General features: G+C 36.7%; 1 protein-coding gene across 50 annotated transcripts in view; it reads right to left on the bottom strand.

Annotated features, from left to right (window-relative positions):
• SOX6 (SRY-box transcription factor 6) overlaps positions 1–22,687 on the bottom strand; it is a 719,879-nt gene that overhangs the window by 380,562 nt on the left and 316,630 nt on the right. For all 50 annotated transcript variants that reach the window (XM_086339827.1, XM_086339833.1, XM_086339855.1 and 47 more), the window contains one exon: positions 5,593–5,800. In XM_086339827.1, coding sequence (XP_086195953.1) covers positions 5,593–5,800 — 208 coding nt within the window. The remainder of the gene's footprint in view (positions 1–5,592; positions 5,801–22,687) is intronic.

The raw sequence follows: 22,687 nt of genomic DNA, 5'->3' as shown, positions 1-22,687 counted from the left end.
ACGAGACATGATAGTGGCTGAAGCACTATTATTAAAGAGAGATTAAAACAGCTGTACATTATGCTGAAGCACTCACTCTTCCCTTTACAAACAGACGGTCCTGGATTACAAGCAGCACTTGACCATTTAAATCACGACAACAACCAGATTTAACCAGCTGGGCCATATTCTCCTAGGCAATGCCTGTTGACCTCCTCAGTCACAGCTGCTCAAATGAAATTCTCATTAGACAACTTATTTTCAGAAGCCAAAGGACTCTCTGATTAAATATATGTATTTAGATATAGAAGTCCTTTTTAAAGTATTCATTTTCTGACAACTGTCGCTTATGTTAGAGCCCAGCTACATTGGCAACAAGATGGGTGATACAAGGATAACTAAAATTCATCATTTAACCCCAACTGAAGGATTTTTATCTTAGAAGCATTTAAACCTGAATCTATTAATCAGTCTTTCTGCATATTATATCCACCAATATCAGCAGTTTTAAAATGTAGATTTTGATATTCATTCTATCCATCCATTTTTCCATGTATCTGCACACATATCTATCTATCTACCTGCCAATGTATCTAGATATGGCAGAAAAAAAATCAGAGTTAAATTTACAAGAAAATAGAAACCTTGCCTATTTTCCCACAAATCTTACTTTCAGAGGAAGCACTTCAGACACAACACCTTGGTTCATCAGTGCTTCAGCAATCCAGTCAAATCACTGCTCTGGAGAGGATATTCCTTGAGAGAATGGCACATAAAATAGTGGACAATTATTTGGTTAATCAAAGAATCCACCTGTAAGAGAATAACTTCCCTATTATTCTTTGGAGAGTTTTTGTTTTATCATGTAGATATTGTTTTAAAATAGACCACAATAAATAAACTTTTTATAGATCAGTTCCTGTATACGAGACGAAGTGGGGGTGGAGGGTATTTAGTCTGATAGAGTCAAAACATATTCCAGGACTAGAGTGACTCAGGAAGGTCATTCATTATGTCAGTCACACAAGCTTGCCACTCATGAAGTATGGCCTTCAAACCAGGAAGTAGAAGTGAGGAAGAGGCGAGTAATGCATCTGAAAGCTTTTATATATCCCATGGGATAAGCGATGTCCCAAATAAGGAGATGGGGCTTTAAAAAGTCCAAGTCAGGCAAATATTGGTGGAGCTATTATACTTCCTTGGAACTAGAATATAATTATTATAAAATCATAAATCTATCAAAGCTTATTAATGACCTTTACTATAATTATTTTGATTCTCCCATCCTACTGTTCTGTTCCATTGCTCCAAGCAAGTAGTTAAAATTAGGAATCAAACTCAAAATAAAAAATAGGAATCCTCATTACTCCAATCTCCAAAACATTTTGCTCTACTTTTCTCATTAACTATAGTTCCATCCTACTACTCACTCTAAGCTACCTTTAAACAACTCCTCTCTATTGATACCCTCACTTTAAATGTTGAGTCCTAAGAGTTCTATCTCCTATTATCTTTTCCATATGCACCCCTTTTTCCTCTCTTGTTTCTGCTGCCTTAGTTCAGGCCCTCATTATCTCTAGCCTGAAACAATTTCTTTAATGTCTCTCTGTACTCCCATACATCCAACACAGTGCTGCCAGATTAACTTTCTTGGAGGAAAGCTCTACTCTATCAATTTATTGTGCTAAAAAATAGTCAATAGTTCCCCCATAACCTTCAGTATAAAGTTCAAATTTCTAAGCCAAGAATTAAAGGGCCTCTGTGATGAACAGAACCAACTTTTTCAGTTTTACACTGCATATGCATCTTCATATACTTTAAAGTAGAACTCGAACTCTCTGCTGTTTTAAAGCGCTCTGCCTGTTCCTTTTGACTGAAATGTCCCTCCCCTCCATTTCTGCCTGTATACTTTCTTTCATTCTCCAACCAGTTACGACCCACTTTTCCTAGAGAACCTTTCCATGGTTTCCTAGGCAGGCACAATCTATATTGTAAACTCCTATAACATTTTATCTACATAGCACTCATGGAACTTTAAACGACATATTAAACAACACTGAATTAGAGTTCATTTTGTCTGTGTTTTATACCTTTTACTAGAATATAAACTCTCTAAGTTTAGAGACCTCTGCTTTACTCATGATAGGTATGCAATATCATGTAGCATAGTGGTTCTTCACCTAGGTTCCACAGACCCCGAATTTATCCATAGCATTCAGGAAGTCTGCAAATTTGGATGGAAAAAAGATATTTTTCACCAATATTTTTAACTGAAAATGTGATTTCTTTAAATTATCAAAGCAGGCAACAAATAATAAATTCATAGTATCTGTGAGATTATAATCAATAGAATAATAATATATAGATTACATTGTACTTGAAGATTATCTCAAAATACCTTTTATGCTTATCACATATATTTTTAGTCCTTCCACTAGATCTTGTGTTTAATCCATTAGTAAAATAGTACTTCCTGCCATATCACAACATTTTTAAATTAACATTTTAATATAATTCATTTTCTCTATAATTCCATGAATTTTACTTTATGCATTTAAAATAAGGATAGACCTGTAGGCATCATCAACCCACCAAAGGGATCCACAGCCAAAAAAATAAAGCATCATGGTAAGAATCCCTCAGTTCTAATGTAGCACCTTGCATAATAAGAAAAAAAACTTGTAGAAAAATAATCATGATACTATGAAGCTCTTGATTAGGGCTATTAAAAATATGCCATGAACTACAGAATACTAAATAAGCATATTTAGTTCATAAAAATTCATAGTCTTGGAAGAAAAAGACCAATCACCTCTCCTCTACAATAACCTTTAAAGATAGCAATTAAGATTTCTGCATACCTCCAAAGGTAATTTATTGCCTTCCAAAGAAAGTTTTCCATACCTGGACAACTACACTGTTAGGTAGTTGGTCCTATTATAAAGTAAAATATGTGATATATAATATTTATGATAATATTACTAGTTCCTCCCATTATTCTTCTTCTTATATTACTGTATCTGTTCTCATATTGATTGTTCTCTGAGAATATTCCAATGCTTCTGAGTTCCTCTTAAAGTGTAGTAATTCTCACCTTAACACAATACTTGAGATGCATTCTCTTGAGCAAGATGTTTAGTGAGACTGGGGCCTCTTGAATCTTACATACTGTATTTCTAGGTATGTAATTACAAACATTAATTCTGTAATGCTGACTAGGATAGCACTGTCAATTTTTTGGCAATATTCACCATCCTGACTCCATTGCTCTATCACCTAAAACTCATACGTGGGTTTTTTTTTTTAATCGTGTGTCTGCTATTTAAATTTTCTCCAGTAATTACTTGTGCAGATAGGAATTTTGGTCACAGCCTCTGGACTTGACAGTAACATCTATTAAATTTTATCTTGATGAGTTAAAGTTTATATTTTGGGTTTGTCAAAAACTTTCAAGTTTTTGTTTCTTTCATACAGTATATTCAGCATTTCTCCTAGATTTTTGGAATCTGTGGGTTTGATGAGCACAGTTTTTATCATTTCATATTTGTACTTAGTGGACTATATATGTTGATATGCACTAAAAATGTCTGAATTTCTGATACCTAAAATATATGTACTTTAGAAAACAAAGTTCTGTAATGTACGTAAAAAACATTCTTTAATAATAGGAATATAATGATAAAGGACTCTTGAATGAGAGGTCTCATACTGAAAGTGCCACTCTTAAATCAAATCTATAACACACAGTAATGAAGAGGAAAAATAAACTAATCATTGCTTGCAAGAGAAGAATGAGTTTAAATTCGCTAACAGTCTAGACCATTCCCCCTAAAAAATCATCACAAATCAACTTCTTTATTTTTACATAACAGAACCCTCTAAAGTATGTTGAAAAGTACTTTCTTATAGAATTAAAACCATCTTTTTGATGAATCACAAAAGTAATCAAGCAATCTCATTTATTCAGAGTTTATTGACCTGGCAACCTCAGTTATTCTAGAACATAGGCACAAATGAGAAGTATAAAGTCTGAAGAGCCAAGAGTCAGTACAGAGTCTATGAACTGAAGAGTATGTATATTGCCCAGAATCTCTCATAAACTCACCCAGAAACGTGCATTCATATTTTAAATAGTGTCTAGAGTGTTATGATCATCTAATTAAATAACTGAAAGATAAAGATAAGAGGGAAATTAGAAATTATTTACAACTAAGTAAGAAGTTATAGCCTGAAATCTGATATTAAAGAAAGAGAAACCAACACACACACACACACACGTGCACACACACGCGTGCCAAAAAGGATATCTAAATCAAGCACACATAGGAACTCCAAAGTTTCATAATTGCAGAAAAATAACTGTAAAGCAACTGTCCTAATCATCTCAAAGATCTCTGGGGGCATCATTACATTAGAGCATGGTAAAGTAATTGACATTTATGATACAACAATCATCACAATACCTCAAATGACCCATATTAATTATTATAGTTAATTCTCAAAATGTTTAAGAAGTCAGGTTACTACCATACAAAATTTTAAATTTTGAGATTGAGGGAGATTGAAAAATTTACCCAGGGTCACACAATTGTTAGACAGGAATTGGAGTTTATAGTCTACTGCCTCATGACCCTGAGTCATCAAAAAAATTTACATTTTGTACCATATAATCTAGTTAGTAAGCCTGGGAAACGTAATACATTTCAGAAACTTCCATCAAGATTGCTGATGTTGTGGACAGGTAACAAAAGTTAATCTGAAATTCTTAAATTTTTGAGCCTTTTATGGAATAAAATTAAGTTACATGAAAAATTCCCTTATATCAAATCCCCATTTCCCTACAGTACCACAGAGGTTTAAATTTAACTTACATATAAGTAGTGATTCAGAGCCATTAATTACTCTATATTTTAAAGTCTAAAATCTGTACATAAAAAATGAAAGAACATACACAGGATAGCAATCACTTAGAGTTGATTAATTTAAGCATATTATTAGAGAGTCTCCTTTCATTTACTTTTTAGGACCTAGGTTAACCTAAGTGGACTCTTGTAGAGAGAGGAGAGAAGGTGGATGTCTCAGTAGATGTCATGTGTCAAAGAATTCTCTCCTTGAACACTGTTTTAACAATATTAGAAACCCTCAACTCTCAATTCTACAACATTTGAAAGTAAAATAATAATATTTAGAAGTTTGTAATATTTGTAAAAATAAGGATAAATACATTAGGCTTTTTTTCTTTTTAAACAGTTGATATCTTCATAATAAAATACTATCCATTAAAAGGAAATATGGGAGGAAAAAATGAAAAACAGTGTTGCAGCTGAGAAAATACCTATACTACCTTTTTCCAGAGCAAGGCTTAAAGTCAGTTTAAAACCTTGATTTGTTATTATAAGAATCAAGTAAAATGCACAGAGTTGTAGAAAAATGGAACTATCTGCCTAACACTTCTAATGGATCACAATCTGCCATCACCATGGTAACCTCTGAATAACTTTTTCCTTGCTAGTGCCAATTATGCACTTCTCTGGCCCTTGAAATCCCACTCATTTTTTTTTTTAAGCTGGAATCTTTAAAAGAATAAAGCCCAACAGTTAAGTCCACACATACCCTCTTGTTCAGTCCGAGTCATTTCCTCAAGCTTCTTCTGTTTCAGTGTGTCCACCACATCGGCAAGGCTCCCTTTGCGGCGTTCTGGGGTTCCAAAAGTAACACTGGTCATTATCTCGCGGTCCCGACTCCCTTCGTCAGGCTTATGTGGTGAGGTAGAGGTATTTCGGAAGGAATATAGGGAACATAACTTATTATTCTCTGACTCCTAGAAAAAAAATAAAATAAAAATCATTAGAACCTGTTTCTTTGTATATCACTGGAGAAAAATATCAAAACAGAATGACAGTATATGAAGCTGAGATGGACAAATAAAATACATTAATTATCTCTGTTTTAAAAAAAATACCAAACATTATAGAAATAATTATCAAAGGAACTGACCTGAAATTACAGATTCAAACGGTTTTCTTTTTTAATTAAAAAACAGTAAAAGTGGTATAAAGATTTAATTTTAAAATGAACACTTCAGCTTCTTACTCATTTATACCCTTCATTTAAGATAGTTCAGATTTAATTATTAATTATAAGAATGGTAAAGCTTTTCTTTTAATTGACACTTACATTAGCAAACCTCTTCCCACAGCTTAAAAAACATATACAACAACAACAAAAATTCATTATCCCTAAATTTAGAAATAATAGAGAAATTGGCTCCATTATTAATTGTTTACCAGAGAATATATAAAATATCTAAATCAATGCCAAAAAGTTAGGCAACCTGAATATTTCTGCGTACTGTGTTTTGAGAAAAAATTGTTTTCTTTCTTCTTCTACATAGTTGGATGGCATCACCGACTCAATGGACATGAGTTTGAGCAAGCTCCGGGAGATGGCAAAGGACAGGGAAGTCTGGTGTGCTGCAGTCCGAGGGGCAGCAAAGAGTTGGCGACTGAGCGACTGAACACCAAATACATCTGTCAAAGTTACAGAAACCTTTTCTATTCCTTATCCTTACCACTGACACTTTAGCACATAGTCACACACATTTCTCATGTGGCACTTAAAAATGATTTGTTTTTACATTTTTTTTTAAACAAGAGGACTAGTTTGTTATAGAAACGCACAAGAATTATCTCATATTACAGAGAAGCTGGCTAACTGGTCAGATAGTTAGGTCCCTCTTAAAAAGGCAAATCTTAGATGGAAAATAATAAACACCTAAAAGTTTATAAAAGGAAAATGCACTTGTAGCTCTGAGAGCTACAAATCAGAACTGAGAGCTTGAAGCACCTATTATTGGCCATAGCCCACTAGTAGTCTTGCATTCACCTTGTCTGTATGTGTATGGGAACTTTCTCTCCTGATAAAAAATTTGTATGAAATAAATAAAGCATCTAGACTTTATGATTCTTGTCAGTTTAAAAATCTTAATTGCTCCTATATCTCTACCCTTCTTCACACACACACACACACAAAGCCCAGTAGGCATCAAGAGCTAGAGGAAGAGCATGGGACAAAAGCTGGAGTTAAAAAAAAAAGGTACAGAATTAATCACTGGCAGGAAAGGGAGTGAAGAGGAAAATGGGATTATAGAAATACATTTCCATATAATAAGATAACTATACTCAATAAATGCTAGGTATTTAGGTATTATTGTCATTGCATATAAGGAAGGAATAAACTTATTTCCACAGCTATTGGTAGCATATAATGAGGTAACATCCATAAAGTAACTAGGCACAGATCTGAACCTAAAGCAGGTGGTGCTTAGTAAATAGCAGGTACCATATTCTGAGGGAAGAAACAGGTCTAAGGATGGAGCCAAGGAAGTTCTTCCCCCTCTGGACCTAAGTAATTGCTTAGTAAAAAAAAAAATATGTCCTGAACTAAATTGAGTATTGTAAAGTCTGTGAATATACTAAAGACCACTGAATTGTACACATTTAAATAAGGAAATTGTGTAGTATGCGTATTATATCTCAATAAAGCTGCTCTAAATTACTATGAGACAAATCTTAATTTTTTCCACTATTGCACTGCTAAAAGCACCTAGCACAGAGCAGATGTTCATTACATTTACACTGAAATATGCTGAAAAGGATAAAACTAATGTGCAGGAGAGCGCCTCTTTACATTGTTCCCAGATCTTTTCTTTCCCAGGAAATACATTGTATTTAATGCTTACAATAACCATGGAGTGATGCAGAGGAACCCTTTCTTTTAGATGTCAGTCATGGTTAGTACACAGCTCCTTGGAGTGCCCAGTTCACTCTCAACTTTGTGAAAACAAACACTCAAGAGATTTTCTGGGCTTCCCTGGTGGCTCAGATGGTAAAGATCTGCCCACAATGCAGGAGACCTGGGGTTCAATCCCTGGGTTAAGAAGATCCCCTGGAGGAGGGCGTGAAAACCCACTCCAGTATTCTTGCTTGGAGAATCCCCATGGACAGAGGACCCTGGTGGGCTGCAGTCTATGGGGTCGCAAGGAGTCGGACACAACTGAGAGACTGAGCACATATGTTTGCCAAAGCCAATTTCAGCTCTTAATAGTGCCCCTCGTAGAAATGTTACCAAGGCTTTTTGGAATCAATAATCATCACTTGATAAACTATGCTTCAATCACTTTCATTTCTCATATTACTGCTTATAAATAAGAAACAAACTCTCTCTCACCCTAAGGGGTTGAAGATCAACTCAAAACAACAGTTACATGGAAGTGGTTACCTACACATGACTCACCACTGACCATAATGAAGAGGATTTTTCCCGTCACTCCCAAGTTGAAAGGTACTAGCAGTGTCTCGTCAGCCTGAGCAACAGTAGTCCTTAGAGAATTTAGGTTGCATACACTACCATTTTTTCTCTCAGAACTAATTCCAGTCTAATTTACTCATGTCACTTACTTGTTGGATAGGCTATGTTCCTTGTTTTTAACTCATGAGAATGTAGTCACCATCATCCACCACAGTCAACAAAGATGGGTTCCCTCACCAATGACCCATATTGTCCTGAGCCCCATAATCTGTGCAATGTAGCTCAACACTGCCAAGAAGAAGATAATAAGAAGCTAGAAAGTCATGTTTTCTCCAAGAAAGCAACAACAACTACTTACAACATGGCACAAAGGCACCAACACCAGCAGAAGATGAAATCATAAATTACTTCAGTTGTGTAAGTTATCTTACACTATCCTTAGGAACAAAGAAAAGGGGCAAAATCGACTGTTTATGGTCTTTAATTTTTAATTTTCTAAAACTTAAAACATTCCTCTCATGAATGAAGGCCTATAGTCAATTCATCAGAATAAAAGGGCACATGAATCCAAACACTTTCAAAGAAGAGATTTGTTGTTGCTGTCACTGTTTTAGTCACTAAGTCTTGTCTGACTCTTTTATGGCCCCATGGACTGTAGCTTTCCAGGATCCTCTGTTCATGGAATTTTCCAGGCAAGAACACTGGAGTGGGTTGCCATTTCCTTCTCCAGAGGATCTTCCTGAGCCAGGGGTCGAACCCATGCCTCCTGCATTGGCAGGTGGCTTCTTTATCATTGAGCCACCTCAGAAGCCCAGTGAAGAGCTTACTGTTAGATAAGAAGGCAACATTGGGCTTCCCAGGTGGAACGGTGGCAAAGAATCTGCCTGCAAATGCAGGCGACGTGGGTTAGATCTCTGGGTCAGGAAGATCCCCTGGAAAGGGAAATGGCAACCTGCTCCAGTATTCTTGCCTGGAAAATTCCATGAATAGAGGAGTCTGGCAGGTTACAGTTTATGGGGTCACAAAGATACATGACTGAGCATGCATGTACAAAAGGCAAAAACGACAAATCAGAAAAAGAAACTTGACAAAGGATCTCTAATTTGTGTTCTAGGGAGGTAGGTAACTTTTAAGTAAGTTTTCTCATAGGAAAAAAAAAAAAAAAAGGTCAACCTATTCTTTAATTTCCTATAAATGAAATAGGTCCTATGAACTACCAACTGAGACAAGATTCCCAATGACCACATCTATCAAGTTTTGATGCATGTTACTGCAGCACAGCTTATTTGTTTAAAGCAGTTCTTCTCAAACTTTTACAGTCTTCCCTGGCAAGTATGTGAAAATACAGACTCCCTTACCTCCTGCCATACCCCCAAAGAGTGGTGCCCAGGAATATGAAATGTAATAAACATCCCAGGTGATTCTGATGCACAGGTCCTCTCATTCTGATGCAGCCTACTTTCAGAAACACTGATTCCCTACAGAAGGCAATGAAATGAATGTGCTTTGCCTTAATGTTACAATGTGGATATGATTACGAACATTTTTAAGAAGCCTGGTTAGTTGTAATTTTAAAAAATAACATAAAGGAGATTACTTCTCTTCTTTTGATCTTTCATATGAAAACAACCAATGTATAACATGGCTAAACACATGAACATCACAAAAAGAAGAGTGTACAGGGCACTGAGTAAGTATTAGCTCATTCAAAGAAAACTTACGTTTGTTTTCTCTTAGCCCCTAACCTTACTGCCCTCACCAAACAGTGAATAAAATTTCAAAATATTATTTAAAAGGAACCTAGTACCAATACAAGGACTAAAGCAGTGTTGGTTCAGATTATCTAAAGCATTTCACTGGAAATTAATTAAACACAGTACAAAAATTATATGTAGATGACTAAAAAAGTATACAGTAGTATTAAAATAGTTATTAGGCAAAGTTTCTAGAAAATATGAGCAATTTTCACAAATTAAGAATACGTAAAGATATTTTCATATATGAAGGGATAGAGAAGTCAATATTAAAAACAAAATGTGTGAAATGATGGATGTTAAGTAAACTTATTTTGGCATGTTAGTGAGAAACACCAATATATTTTTTAAGAAAAAATTATGTACAGAAGACAGAATTTCCAACAAAATGTTAATGGTCCTGCGTCTTGGAATAATGTGCTGTGCTCAGTCATGTCCAACTCTGTGACTTGACAGAGTGTAGCCCTCCAGGCTCCTCTGTCCATGGGATTTTCCCAGCAAGAATATTAGAAGAGGTTGCCATTTCCTCCTCTGGGGATCTTCCCAACCCAGGGACTGAAGCTGCATCTCCTGCACTGCAGGTGTATTCTTTACCACTGAGCCACTGGGGAAGTCCCTTGAAATAATAGGTAGTTTTATATTTTCTTTTTGAAATTACATATATTTTGAAAATGTTCTATCATCAATAAGACTTTTAATTAGAAAACAAATATTATTAATATGTTCAAGGTTGAACATGAATAACAAAAAATGTTGTAGAAATAATTTATTTACAAGGGAGGAGGCACCAAACGGAGAAAAAGATATTGTATTTAGTATAACTTCAATCTTGTTACATGCATGCATAAGGATAAACGTGGTCACAAAAAAAAAACTTGGAAGATATATACTGAAGTATTTATAGTGACTTCTAAATGGTGATAACATTATTGGTAATTTTTCTTTCTTTTTGCTTATCTGTGTTTTATCATTAATGAATATATTGCTTATGCAATAAAGAAGAACAATATCATTTTATAAAGAGATGCTTAGAGGAAATATAAAAGGAATTTAAGAGAATAGAGTTTGGCCATCTTGAAGATGTCTATAGAGTTAGTACATTATAGTTTCCCAGTATTGAAACCAGAAAAAGCAATCAAGCTTTCTTTGGGCATTTCTGCAGCCGAGGGCTCTTAAATAGTATTTTCTAATAACTAATTATTTAAAAGGGAATCCCTAATCAACTAAAATCTAGATTCCTCATGATTATCAACCACGGTTTCCTGTTTGCCCTCAAAAGATACACAAAATCAATCTATATCCTGTTCCATGTTAAAGTTGTTCAAAATATCTTAAAGGAGAAATTAAGCAAATAGTCCTTTTTTTAGATGAAACTCCTTCAGTTTCAACACCTATTTCCCATTTGACATGGTTTCCTGACCCTTCATCACTCTCCTCTGATATACTCCAGTCTCTAGATGTTATTCTAAAAATGTGTTGCCAAGGACTGTGTACTGAATTTCCACATCTTTGTTTTTAGCAAGAAGAAAAGTAACAGTCAGAAGGTTATGTGGTTTTCCCCATGTCACACAGGTAGGACTGGCAGAGCTGAATTCTACATGTAGGCTTTCTGACACCCAATTCAGTGATTTTCCATTCCACAAAACTATACTAAAATCACTCTCAAGAGTAAAAGATGCCATAACTTCAGTAACACCTACCTTCTAAATCCTTTCTTGCCTTACATTTTCAGACATGAGCTTTACATACTTTTGAGACAGGAATTCCAGTTATTAACCCAAATTCCAAAATTTCCAAGATACCCCACCTTAGTTATCTATAACTAAGGTATAAAAATGATCCTAAAACTTAATGCTTAAAACAACAATAATGATTTATTAACTTTAATGATTTCTATGGGTCAGGAATTCAGGAGAATCTGGGCTGGGTGGTTCTGTCTCAAGGTCTGTCGTGAGGTTGACATTAAGTTAGTGGCTAAGACTGTAAGCTCAAAGGCTTCTTATTCACAAAGTGAACACTTTAAGAGCTTGGGGTTGGAAGCTGGGGTTCCTTGGACCTCTTCCTCTATGTGATCTCTCCACATGATCTTTTCAGCATATTGGCCTCAGAATAGCTGGACTTCTTACATGGTAGTTCAGGCCTCCCAAAGGTGTATGTCCTCAAAAGAGCCAGAATAAAATTATATCACTGTTTCTAACCTAGTTTGTGAAGTCATGCCCTATAACTGTCAATGCAATCTATTCAACAGTAAGTCACCATGGCTGATCCACAGTCAAGAGGATGGAAGTTAGACTATGCCTTTTCATAGAATGGAGTTATAATATCCTCAAATAGCTGATGTGAGAAATGAATAATGAAAAAAGCACGTAGGGAAGTATCTATCATCTAAGTACTCAGTAAACGATACCTACTCTTATTATTGATAAAAAACAAACAAACAAAAAAAGAAATGTCCTTTGTTCAATTATCTTTGGTTTCAATTTTTAATTCTGAAAATAGTCACGATAATCACTGGTACCAGTTTAGGTTTTTATTTATACTCATTAAACTAAGTGGAATAATAAATATGGAACTGTTACTCTCTTTAATATCAATGCTCAAAATCACCTTCTTTATGAAGTCATCCTTAATTAATTCCACTAAGATCTGGTCCCTCACAAAGCTCCAATAACCTCAACATTTGTAATTAGCTTTATCTAGGGATCAATTCCCACTAAACCTAACTGCATATGGATTATATCCACTCTGTCCAAGAGCAGCTACTCTATGTGTGTGCATGTGCTCAGTCACTTCAGTCATGTTGGACTGTTTGTGACTCCATGGACTGTAGCTTGCCAGGCTCCTCTGTCTGTGGGATTTTCCAGGCAAGAATACTGGAGTGGGTTGCCATGCCCTCATCCAGGGGATCTTCCTGACCCTGGGCCTGAACTCATGGCTCCTGCATCTCCTGCATTGCAGACAGGTTCTTTACTGCTGAGCTATTGGGGAAGTCCCAGCTACAGTATTTTTTTGTTGTTCAGTAGCTAAGCCATGTCCCATTCTTAGCGACCCCATGAGCTGGAGTATGCCAGCTTCCCTGTCCTTCACCATCTCCTGGAGTTTGCTCAAATTCATGTCCATTGAGTTAGACATGCCATCCAATCATTTCATCCTCTGCCATCCCCTTCTCCTCTTGCTTTCCATCTTACCCAGCATCACGGTCTTTTCCAATGAATCAGCTCTTTGCACCAGGTAATTTTTGTTGTTCAGTAGCTAAGCCATGTCCCATTCTTAGTGACCCCATGAGCTGGAGTATGCCAGCTTCCCTGTCCTTCACCATCTCCTGGAGTTTGCTCAAATTCATGTCCATTGAGTTAGACATGCCATCCAATCATTTCATCCTCTGCCATCCCCTTCTCCTCTTGCCTTCCATCTTACCCAGCATCACGGTCTTTTCCAATGAATCAGCTCTTTGCACCAGGTAATCAAAGAACTGGAGCTTCAGCTTCAGCATCAGTTCTTCCAATGAATATTCAGGGTTGATTTCCTTTAGGATTGACTGGTTTGATATCCTCGCTGTCCAAGGGACTCTCAACAGTCTTCTCCAGCACCACAGTTTGACAACATCAATTCTTCAGCACTCAGCCTTCTTTTTGGTCCAATTCTCATATCCATACGTGACTACTGGAAAAACGATAGCTTTGACTATATGTGGACCTTAGTTGGCAACGTGATGTTTCTGCTTTTTAATATGTTGTCTAGATTTGTCATAGCTTGTCTTCCAAGAAGCAAGCATCTTTTAATTTCATGGCTGCAGTCACCTTCCACAGTGATTTTGGAGCCCAAGAAAATAAAATCTGTCACTGTTTCCACTTTTTTCCCATCTACTTGCCATGAAGTGATGGGACCTGCAGGCATGATCTTAACTTCTTGAATGTTGAGTTTCAAGCCAGGTTTTTCATTCTCCTGTTTCACTCTTATCAAGAGGCTCTTTAGTTCCTCTTCACTTTCTGCCATTAGAGTGGTATCATCTGCATATCTGAGGTTGTTGATATTTCCCCCAGCAATCTTGATTCCAACTTGTGAGTCATTCAACCTGGCATTTCACATGATATACTCTGCATATAAGTTAAATAAACAGGATGACAATATACAGGTTTGACATACTCCTTTCCCAATTTTGAACCAGTCTGTTGTTTCATGTCCAGTTCTAAAGGTCACATCTTGACCTGCATACAGGTTACTCAGGAGACAGGTGAGGTGGCCTGGTATTACCATCTTAGCCAAAGGCTTTAGCATAGTCAGTGAAGCAGAAGTAGATGTGTTTTTTGGAACTCCCTTGCTTTTTCTATGATCCAACAGATGCTGGCAATTTGATCTCTGGTTCCTCTGCCTTTTCCAAAGCCAGCTTGTACATCTGAAGTTCTCAGTTGATGTCCTGTTGAAGCCAAGCTTGAAGGATTTTGAGTACTACCTTGCTAGCATGTGAAATATACGCAACTGCACAGTAGTTTGAACATTCTTTGGCATTGCTTTTCTTTGGGATTGGAGTGAAAACTGACCTTTATCAGTCAGCTACAGTATACTACAACTCTAATTTAGCTGAGTTTCCAACTGCACCTTAACCAAGAATTGCAAGATTAAAGAAGTGAACTGGGGTTGCAAAAGTCAAATAAGATGTTGGAAATTAAGACAGGCCGATTGACATATATACACTGCTATGTATAAAACATAAAACTAATGAGAACCTACTGTATAGCACAGGGAAGTCTACTCAATGCTCTGTGGTGATGTAAATGGGAAGGAAATCCAAAAAAAGACAGGATATATGTATAACTGTTGCACTTTGCTGCACAGCAGAAACTAACTCAACATTGTAAAACAACTATACTCCAATTAAAAAAAAAGAAAAAAATACAGACATAGACGATAGGACAGAAGTGCAATCTTGCCCTACATAATAGAGTTGAAACCCACACACAGGTGGAAGTGATTGCAGTTAGGAGAAACGAATGGGAAATGGCTTCTCTAAAGCAGCAACGTGATCAACTTCCCTACCTGCTGCCAATAAAATTGTAGAGACAGAATATTATCTTTTGTCCTTTCCTCCACCTATTAACAAGGCTTAATTAAGTTTGTTTATTCTTATTGCCTTGCATGATGTCGATTTTGTCTTGTTCTATTTTCTATTTTAGTTATATTGCCTCTCCAGTTACAACTTTATTCTTATTCTTATCTGCCCTCCCTCTAATAAGATTTAATGAGATATACAATCACAAATTTGTCCTATTACTCCAGTCTATATCAAACCTCTTTTTCCTTAGACCTTACCCCAAATCACTTAAAGTCTAAATCCTAAAAAAGTTATTTTGAATATTCTCTTACTGAGATACTCCATGGTTTCCTGTGGTGTGAATGTTCCCTACTGCAATCAGTAATAAACCCAATTTGTTCAACTATGGGTATGTTCTTGGTAGTCTTTGACTAAAAGGAATCAAAGGGATGTAGTGTCTGCAAAGAAATTAAAAATGATAAAAACAACTAATAGTTGCTTCTGTTTGTTTTAAATCACCAAGTTCTGGCAAGTCAACCATGTCAGTGATCAATCTTCTCTGCCAGGACAGATGACTCCACCTTCCTTGGTATGTACTGCACTTACATACTATAAGTTTCAAATAACTTTTCAAGTTATAGTACATAAATTACATATATGTATCAGTTCAGTTCAGTTCAGTCGCTCAGTCGTGTCTGACTCTTTGCAACCCCATGAATCGCAGCACGCCAGGCCTCGCTGTCCATCACCAACTCCCGGAGTTCACCCAGACTCACGTCCATCGAGTCAGTGATGCCATCCAGCCATCTCATCCTCTGTCGTCCCCTTCTCCTCCTGTCCCCAATCCCTCCCAGCATCAGAGTCTTTTCCAATGAGTCAACTCTTTGCATGAGGCAGCCAAAGTAATGGAGTTTTAGCTTTAGCATCATTCTTTCCAAAGAAATCCCAGGGCTGATCTCCCTCAGAATGGACTGATTGCATCTCCTTGCAGTCCAAGGGACTCTCAAGAGTCATCTCCAACACCACAGTTCAAAAGCATCAATTCTTTGGTGCTCAGCTTTCTTTATAGTCCAACTCTCACATCCATACATGACCACAGGAAAAACCATAGCCTTGACTAGATGGACCTTTGTTGGCAGAGTAATGTCTCTGCTTTTGAACATGCTATCTACGTTGGTCATAACCTTCCTTCCAAGGAGTAAGCGTCTTTTAATTTCATGGCTGCAGTCACCATCTGCAGTGATTTTGGAGCCCCAAAAAATAAAGTCTGACACTGTTTCCACTGTTTCCCCATCTATTTCCCATGAAGTGATGGGACCAAATGCCATGATCTTCGTTTTCTGAATGTTGAGCTTTAAGCCAACTTTTTCGCTCTCCACTTTCACTTTCATCAAGAGGCTTTTTAGTTCCTCTTCACTTTCTGCCATAAGGGTGGTGTCATCTGCATCTCTGAGGTTATTGATATTTCTCCCGGCAATCTTGTATACATGTATGTAATTTATTATGACCAAGCTACAACCAACCTAGACAGCTTATTAAAAAGCAGAGACATTACTTTACCAACAAAGGTCTGTCTAGTCAAACCTATGGGTTTTTCCAGTAGTAATGTATGGATGTGAGAGACTGTAAAGAAAGCTGAGTGCTGAAAAACTGATGCTTTTGAACTGTGGTGTTGGAGAAGACTCTGGAGAGTCCCTTGACAGCAAGGAAATCCAACCAGTCCATCCTAAAGGAGATGAGTCCTGAGTGTTCATTGGAAGGACTGGTGCTGAACTGAAACTCCAATACTTTGGCCACCGCATGTGAAGAACCAACTTATTAGAAAAGCCCCTGATGCTGGGAAAGATTGAGGGCAGGAGGAGAAGGGGATGACAGAGGATGAGATGGTTGGATGGCATCACCGACGTGATGGACATGAGTTTGAGTAGGCTCTGGGAGTTGGTGATAGACAGGGAAGCCTGGCATGCTGCAGTCCATGGAGAAGCAAAGAGTCAGACATGACTGAGTGACTGAACTGAACTGAACTGAATTGAATTATATTGCCATCTACTATATATATATTTACTGCTTTCTTCTGATTCCTCACTCTAAACAACACTTTTCTGATGAACCAAAAAATATCTGCCAACTGTGCTGCATAAAAGGTATTCTACCATAGTGTGATTGGGTAACTGACAATAAAAGCTTTAACTAATCTAAGTTCTTATAACTCCTTGCTAGCAAAATATATCTAACCTTTTTAACATGCTGAAAACTAAACTGCTAACTTTTATAGGTTCTTTCTCAGAGGAAAAAGTATGTTTTCTCTGTGACATATTTTAAGGAAAAGCGCTGGTTTATGGAATTCTCCAGGCCCGAATACTGGAGTGGATAGCCGTTCCCTTCTCCAGGGGATCTTCCCAACCCAGGAATCGAACCAGGGACTCCTGCATTGCAGGCAGATTCTTTACCAGCTGAGTTACCAGGGAAGCCCCTTAAAGAAGATTACACAAATTAAAATACTAAATTTGGTTCCAATCATTGTTGTTCAATTGTTAAGTTGTGTCCGATTTTTTGCAGTCCCATGGATTGTAGCCTGCCAGGCTCGTCTATCCATGGGGTTTTCCAGGCATGAATACTGGAATGGGTTGTCATTTCCTTCTCCAGGGTTCTTCCCAACAGATTATTCCTGACAAATTTATCACTGACTCTAACATTAAAACAAAGTATATTCTTTTTTCTTTTATTAAAACTGATATTTGATGTAATATATGAGATTTACATAGCATTCTCAAGTTTGTCATTGTACACTATTACTATAATATTAAGTAACAATAATAAATTTATTCATGCATGTAGATTTGTTACCAGTATTTACTGAAGTGTCATGATTCCTGACTTCATATAAGAAAAAACTATTTTGATTTGGTAATTTTGAAAAAATTACCAAAAGTTGTATAAATAGTCTCATTCCGTGATATTTAATAAATGCATTTAAATAATACAGAATAAATATAGAAAAACATTAAAGTCCTCAAATTTGTCAAGGGAAACACAAAGACAAGTCTCGCATTATCTATACACTATCAGAATATAGAATCAAAATCTCAAGATTCAAAAGTCCTTAAAAATTCAATTGCTCAGTGACATCTAGTATTGACTCCCTTGTGCAAGACAAGGTAGTATAACAGCAAACAAAGCGCAGGCTCCCTGAGCCAGATTTTCTGGTTAAATCCCAGTTTTCCATCCACCTCTCATAGAGCCCCAGAGTTCGGTAACCTCTCTGTGCCTTACTTCCTCATCTATAAGATTACTTTGAAAATAATAGCAGCACAGAATGTCTGTCAGAAGGCTGTTATGAAAATCAAATAAATTAATAAAAATAAAATACTTAGATTAGCAAGTTGGAGAAGGAAATGGCGACCCACTCCAGTATTCTTGCCTGGAAAATCCCATGGGTAGAGGAGTTTGGCAGGCTACGGTCCATGGGGTCACAAAGAGTCGGACACGACTGAGTGACTTCACTACTGTTCATCAGATCATGATGATAGTGGTGGAGGTGGTGGAAGTGGTGGTGTTAGTGATGGTGGCTGCCACAATACTCATGAGAAGCGACTTTTTGTTCTTTCCTTGAACTAATACTAATATAAGATTTAGCACCTCCAACGCAGTCCATTCCATGTTTGGAGGGTTCTCTAATATTCTGATTTATAGGAATATGAATCCTATTCTTTCAGCCTATAGTTCTCCTTTCATTCCATCAGTCAGTCAGTCAGTTCAGTCCCTCGGTCGTGTCCGGCTCTTTGCGACCCCACGAATCACAGCATGCCATGCCTCCCTGTCCATCACCAACTCCCGGAGTCCACTCAAACTCACGTCCATCAAGTCGATGATGCCATCCAGCCATCTCATCCTCTGTCGTCCCCTTCTCCTCCTGCCCCCAATCCCTCCCAGCATCAGAGTCTTTTCCATGGAGATATTTAAAAGTGCTACATACAGCTATTATAGCACCCTTGTATTATCTCTTTTTCTAGGTAAAATATCTGTTTCCTTAATTTCTTTCTCATAAGAAAAACACAGTTCAGCTATCCTGTTCATTTTCCCCTGAGTATGCTCCACTTTGTTTCTCCCTCTTTTTTAAAGAATAGCACCCTGAACTGAATATACTCAGTATTGTATAAACAACAAAGAACTAAGACACACTATCACAGCCTTAGAGATATCAAACTTTAAAGAGCTAATGCTATAGGACAGACAGCCTCAGAGATGAGAATACTTTATAACTTTTTGGTAATAGAACAGTAAGAAGAGCTTTGAGGCAGGCAGGCCTAATAAGTGAATTCCCCAGCAGATGAAGCAATATTCTAACAAAGTTCAGCTGATTCATGTGCCTAGCAAATCCAGCCAGTTATTTTCACCTGGAAATTCATTACTGTTTGAACTACCATATGATAGTCAACCTAAACAACACTACCAGTTTATACTGAATTTGCTAAAATAATTTTAACCTGGAAAACAAGAAAGTAAAAAGTAGCAGAGGCTTGGTGATTATAGTTCAAACTTTTCATTTTTTACCACATGGGCATTTTAAATATTATTAGGAAAAAACTTTTAAACATTCAAAAAAACTAGAAAGACTAAGATAATGAATATTATTATAATGAACAGCTGGATTGATTGACAATTATCAATATTTTGCCATATTGTTCTATATATATGCATTTATCTAACTATATTGCTGCAACATTGAAGAATATATTATTGACATCACTGCCATCTTACCCCTAAAAACCTTAGCAAGCATCTGCAGAAAATAAGGATGTTCTCCCACATAACCACAATATGAGTATCATACCTAAGAAAATGAATAATACTTCATTTAAGACATCTAATATACTATTCATATTAAACTTTCCACAGTTGTCCCAAAATATTTTTTTCAAAACCGATTCCATCAAAGTTTATGGTTTATATTTGGCTATACTCTTAAGTTTCTTTTACTCTAGATCAAAATTCCCCTTTCTTTTAATTTAATAACTAGTTATATTAGATTTTTTTTTAATGTTTCAGGTATATAGCATTATACTTCAACATTTGTTTAATACTGCTGCTGAGTCACTTCAGTCATGTCTTACTCTGTGTGACCCCCATAGACGGCAGCCCACCAGGATGCCCCGTCCCTAAGATTCTCCAGGCAAGAACATTGGAGTGGGTTGCCATTTCCTTCTCCAACGCATGAAAGTGAGAAGTGAAAGTGAAGTCGCTCAGTCGTGTCTGACCCTCAGCGACCCCATGGACTACAGCCTTCCAAGCTCCTCCATCAATGGGATTTTCCAGGCAAGAGTACTGGAGTGGGGTGCCATTGCCATCTCCGTTGTTTAATACTACAGAGTGAAAATCACAAGTCTAGTTACCATCCATCACCATACAGTTAACTTGCTTCATCCATTTCACCCACCCCCTCAACCTATTTCCCCTCTAATAACTATTGACCTGTTTTGTGTTTCAGTTTGTACATATATACAGTGGAATATTATTCAGCCATAAAAAATGAAATAATGACATTTGCAGCAACATGGATGGATCCAGAGACTGTCATATTTACTGAAGTAAGTTAGACAGAGAATTATATGATATTGCTTATACATGGAATCTTTAAAAAAAAAGTGTACAAATGAAACTTATTTACAAAATGGAAATAGAGTTACAGATGTAAAAATCAATCTGATGGTTACCAGGAGAGAAAGAACAGAAGGGATAAGTTGGGAGATTGGGACTGACATAAACATACTACTATACAAAAAATACATGATTAATAAGGACCTACTGTATAACACAGAGAAATCTACTTAATACACTATAATATCTCTACCTATATGGGAAAAAAGTGGATATATGTGTATGTATAACTGATACACTTAGCTGGACAGCAGAAAGTAACATACTGTAAATCAACTATACTCTAATAAAATTTTTTTAAAAAATTAGTCATGTTGAATATCTTTTCATGTCCCTGTTGACCAGCTGCATAATGTTCTTTGGAAAAATATTTATTCAGATCCTCTGCCCACTTTTTGATCAGGATGTTTGTATGAGATATATATATATATATATATATATATATATATATATATATATAATGTGTGTGTGTGTATATATATATCCAATACTTTGGATATTAACCCCTTATCATTATCAGCTGTATGATTTGCAAATATCTTCTCCCACTCAGTGGTTTGCTTTGTTGCTTTTTCATTTTGATGGTGGTTTCCTTTACTGTCTAGAAGCTTTGTAGTTTGATACAGTTCCAATTATTTATTTGTACTTTTGTTGCCCTTGCCTTTGAAGTCAGATCCACAAAAAAAATCACTAAGACTGATGTCAATGAGGTTATCACCTATGTTTTCTTCTAGAGATTTTATGGTTTTAGGTTTTACAGTCAAGACTTTAATGCTTTTTCAGTAAATTTTGGTGTTAGGGTAGGATAGTGGCTTAGTTTCATTCTTTCGCATGTAGCTGTCCATCTTTTCCAGTTTCATTTATTGAACAAACAAATCTTTATCCGTTGTATGTTTTTCACTCCTATGTCATAAATTAACTGTCCTTATATGTGTGGATTTATTTCTGAGTTCTCAGTTCTGCTCCATTGATCTACCCATCTTTTTTTGTGCCAGTACTATACTGTTTTGATTACTGTAGCTTTAAAGTATAATTTGAAATCAGGGCATGTGGTATCTCCAGCTTTGTTCTGCTTTCTCAAGATTGTTTGGTGTGGGTAGAGTCAAGTGGCAGAGTAGGAGGACATGGAGTTCGCACCTCCTCATAAGTAGGGCACCTACTAGGCACTGGAGGGGGACCTCAGACACCTAAGAGGATGGGAGGAATTCCTACGCAACCAAGCCAGAGGTCAGGCCTCAGTTCCTGTGGTGGCAGTGTAGAGTTCAAGCTGCTGGACTAACAGAGAACTTCAGGTACCAGGGAATATTAACCAGGGTGAGATTTCCTAGAGATGCTCATCGCAGCACCAAGACCCAGCTCCACCTAGCTGTCTGTAAACTCTACTGCTGGACACCTCAGGCCAAGTAACCAGTAAGATGGGAGCACACCTCCACCCATCATCAGACTGGCTATTTGGAATCTTTTGTGGTTCCATACAAATTTTAGAATTGTTTTCTCTAATTCTGTGAAACACGCTGTTAGAAGTTTGATAGGGATTGCACTGAAGCTGTAGATTGCTTCGGGTTTTAACAATAAAGGCATACTTTGGAGAAAGTGTGAGTTTAGTTCCGGATCACCATAGTAAGGTGAAAATCACAATAAAGCAAGTCATACAAATTGTTCTCAATGCATTTAAAAGTTATTTACACTACACTATAGTCTATTAAGTGTGCAGTAGCATTATACCTAAATAAATGTACATATCTCAATTAAAAATAGTTTATTGCTGAAAAATGCTAACCATCATCTGGCTTTCAGCAAGTCATAACCTGCTTGCTGGTGGAGAGTCCTGCCTCAGTGTTGATGGCTGCTGAATGATCATGGTGGTAGTTGATAAAGGTTGGGGTAGCTGTGGTGATTTCTTAAAACAGGCAACAATGAAGTTTACCACATCAATTGACTCGTCCTTTCATGA

The sequence above is a fragment of the Bos grunniens genome, chromosome 15 (genome assembly GCF_055505025.1).
Source record: "Bos grunniens cultivar Pamir isolate PY7600 chromosome 15, Bosgru_T2T1.0, whole genome shotgun sequence".
In the NCBI taxonomy this organism is placed as follows: Eukaryota; Metazoa; Chordata; class Mammalia; order Artiodactyla; family Bovidae; genus Bos; species Bos grunniens.
Note: the sequence above shows the minus strand (reverse complement) of the source record. Positions and strands in the feature narration are given on the sequence as shown.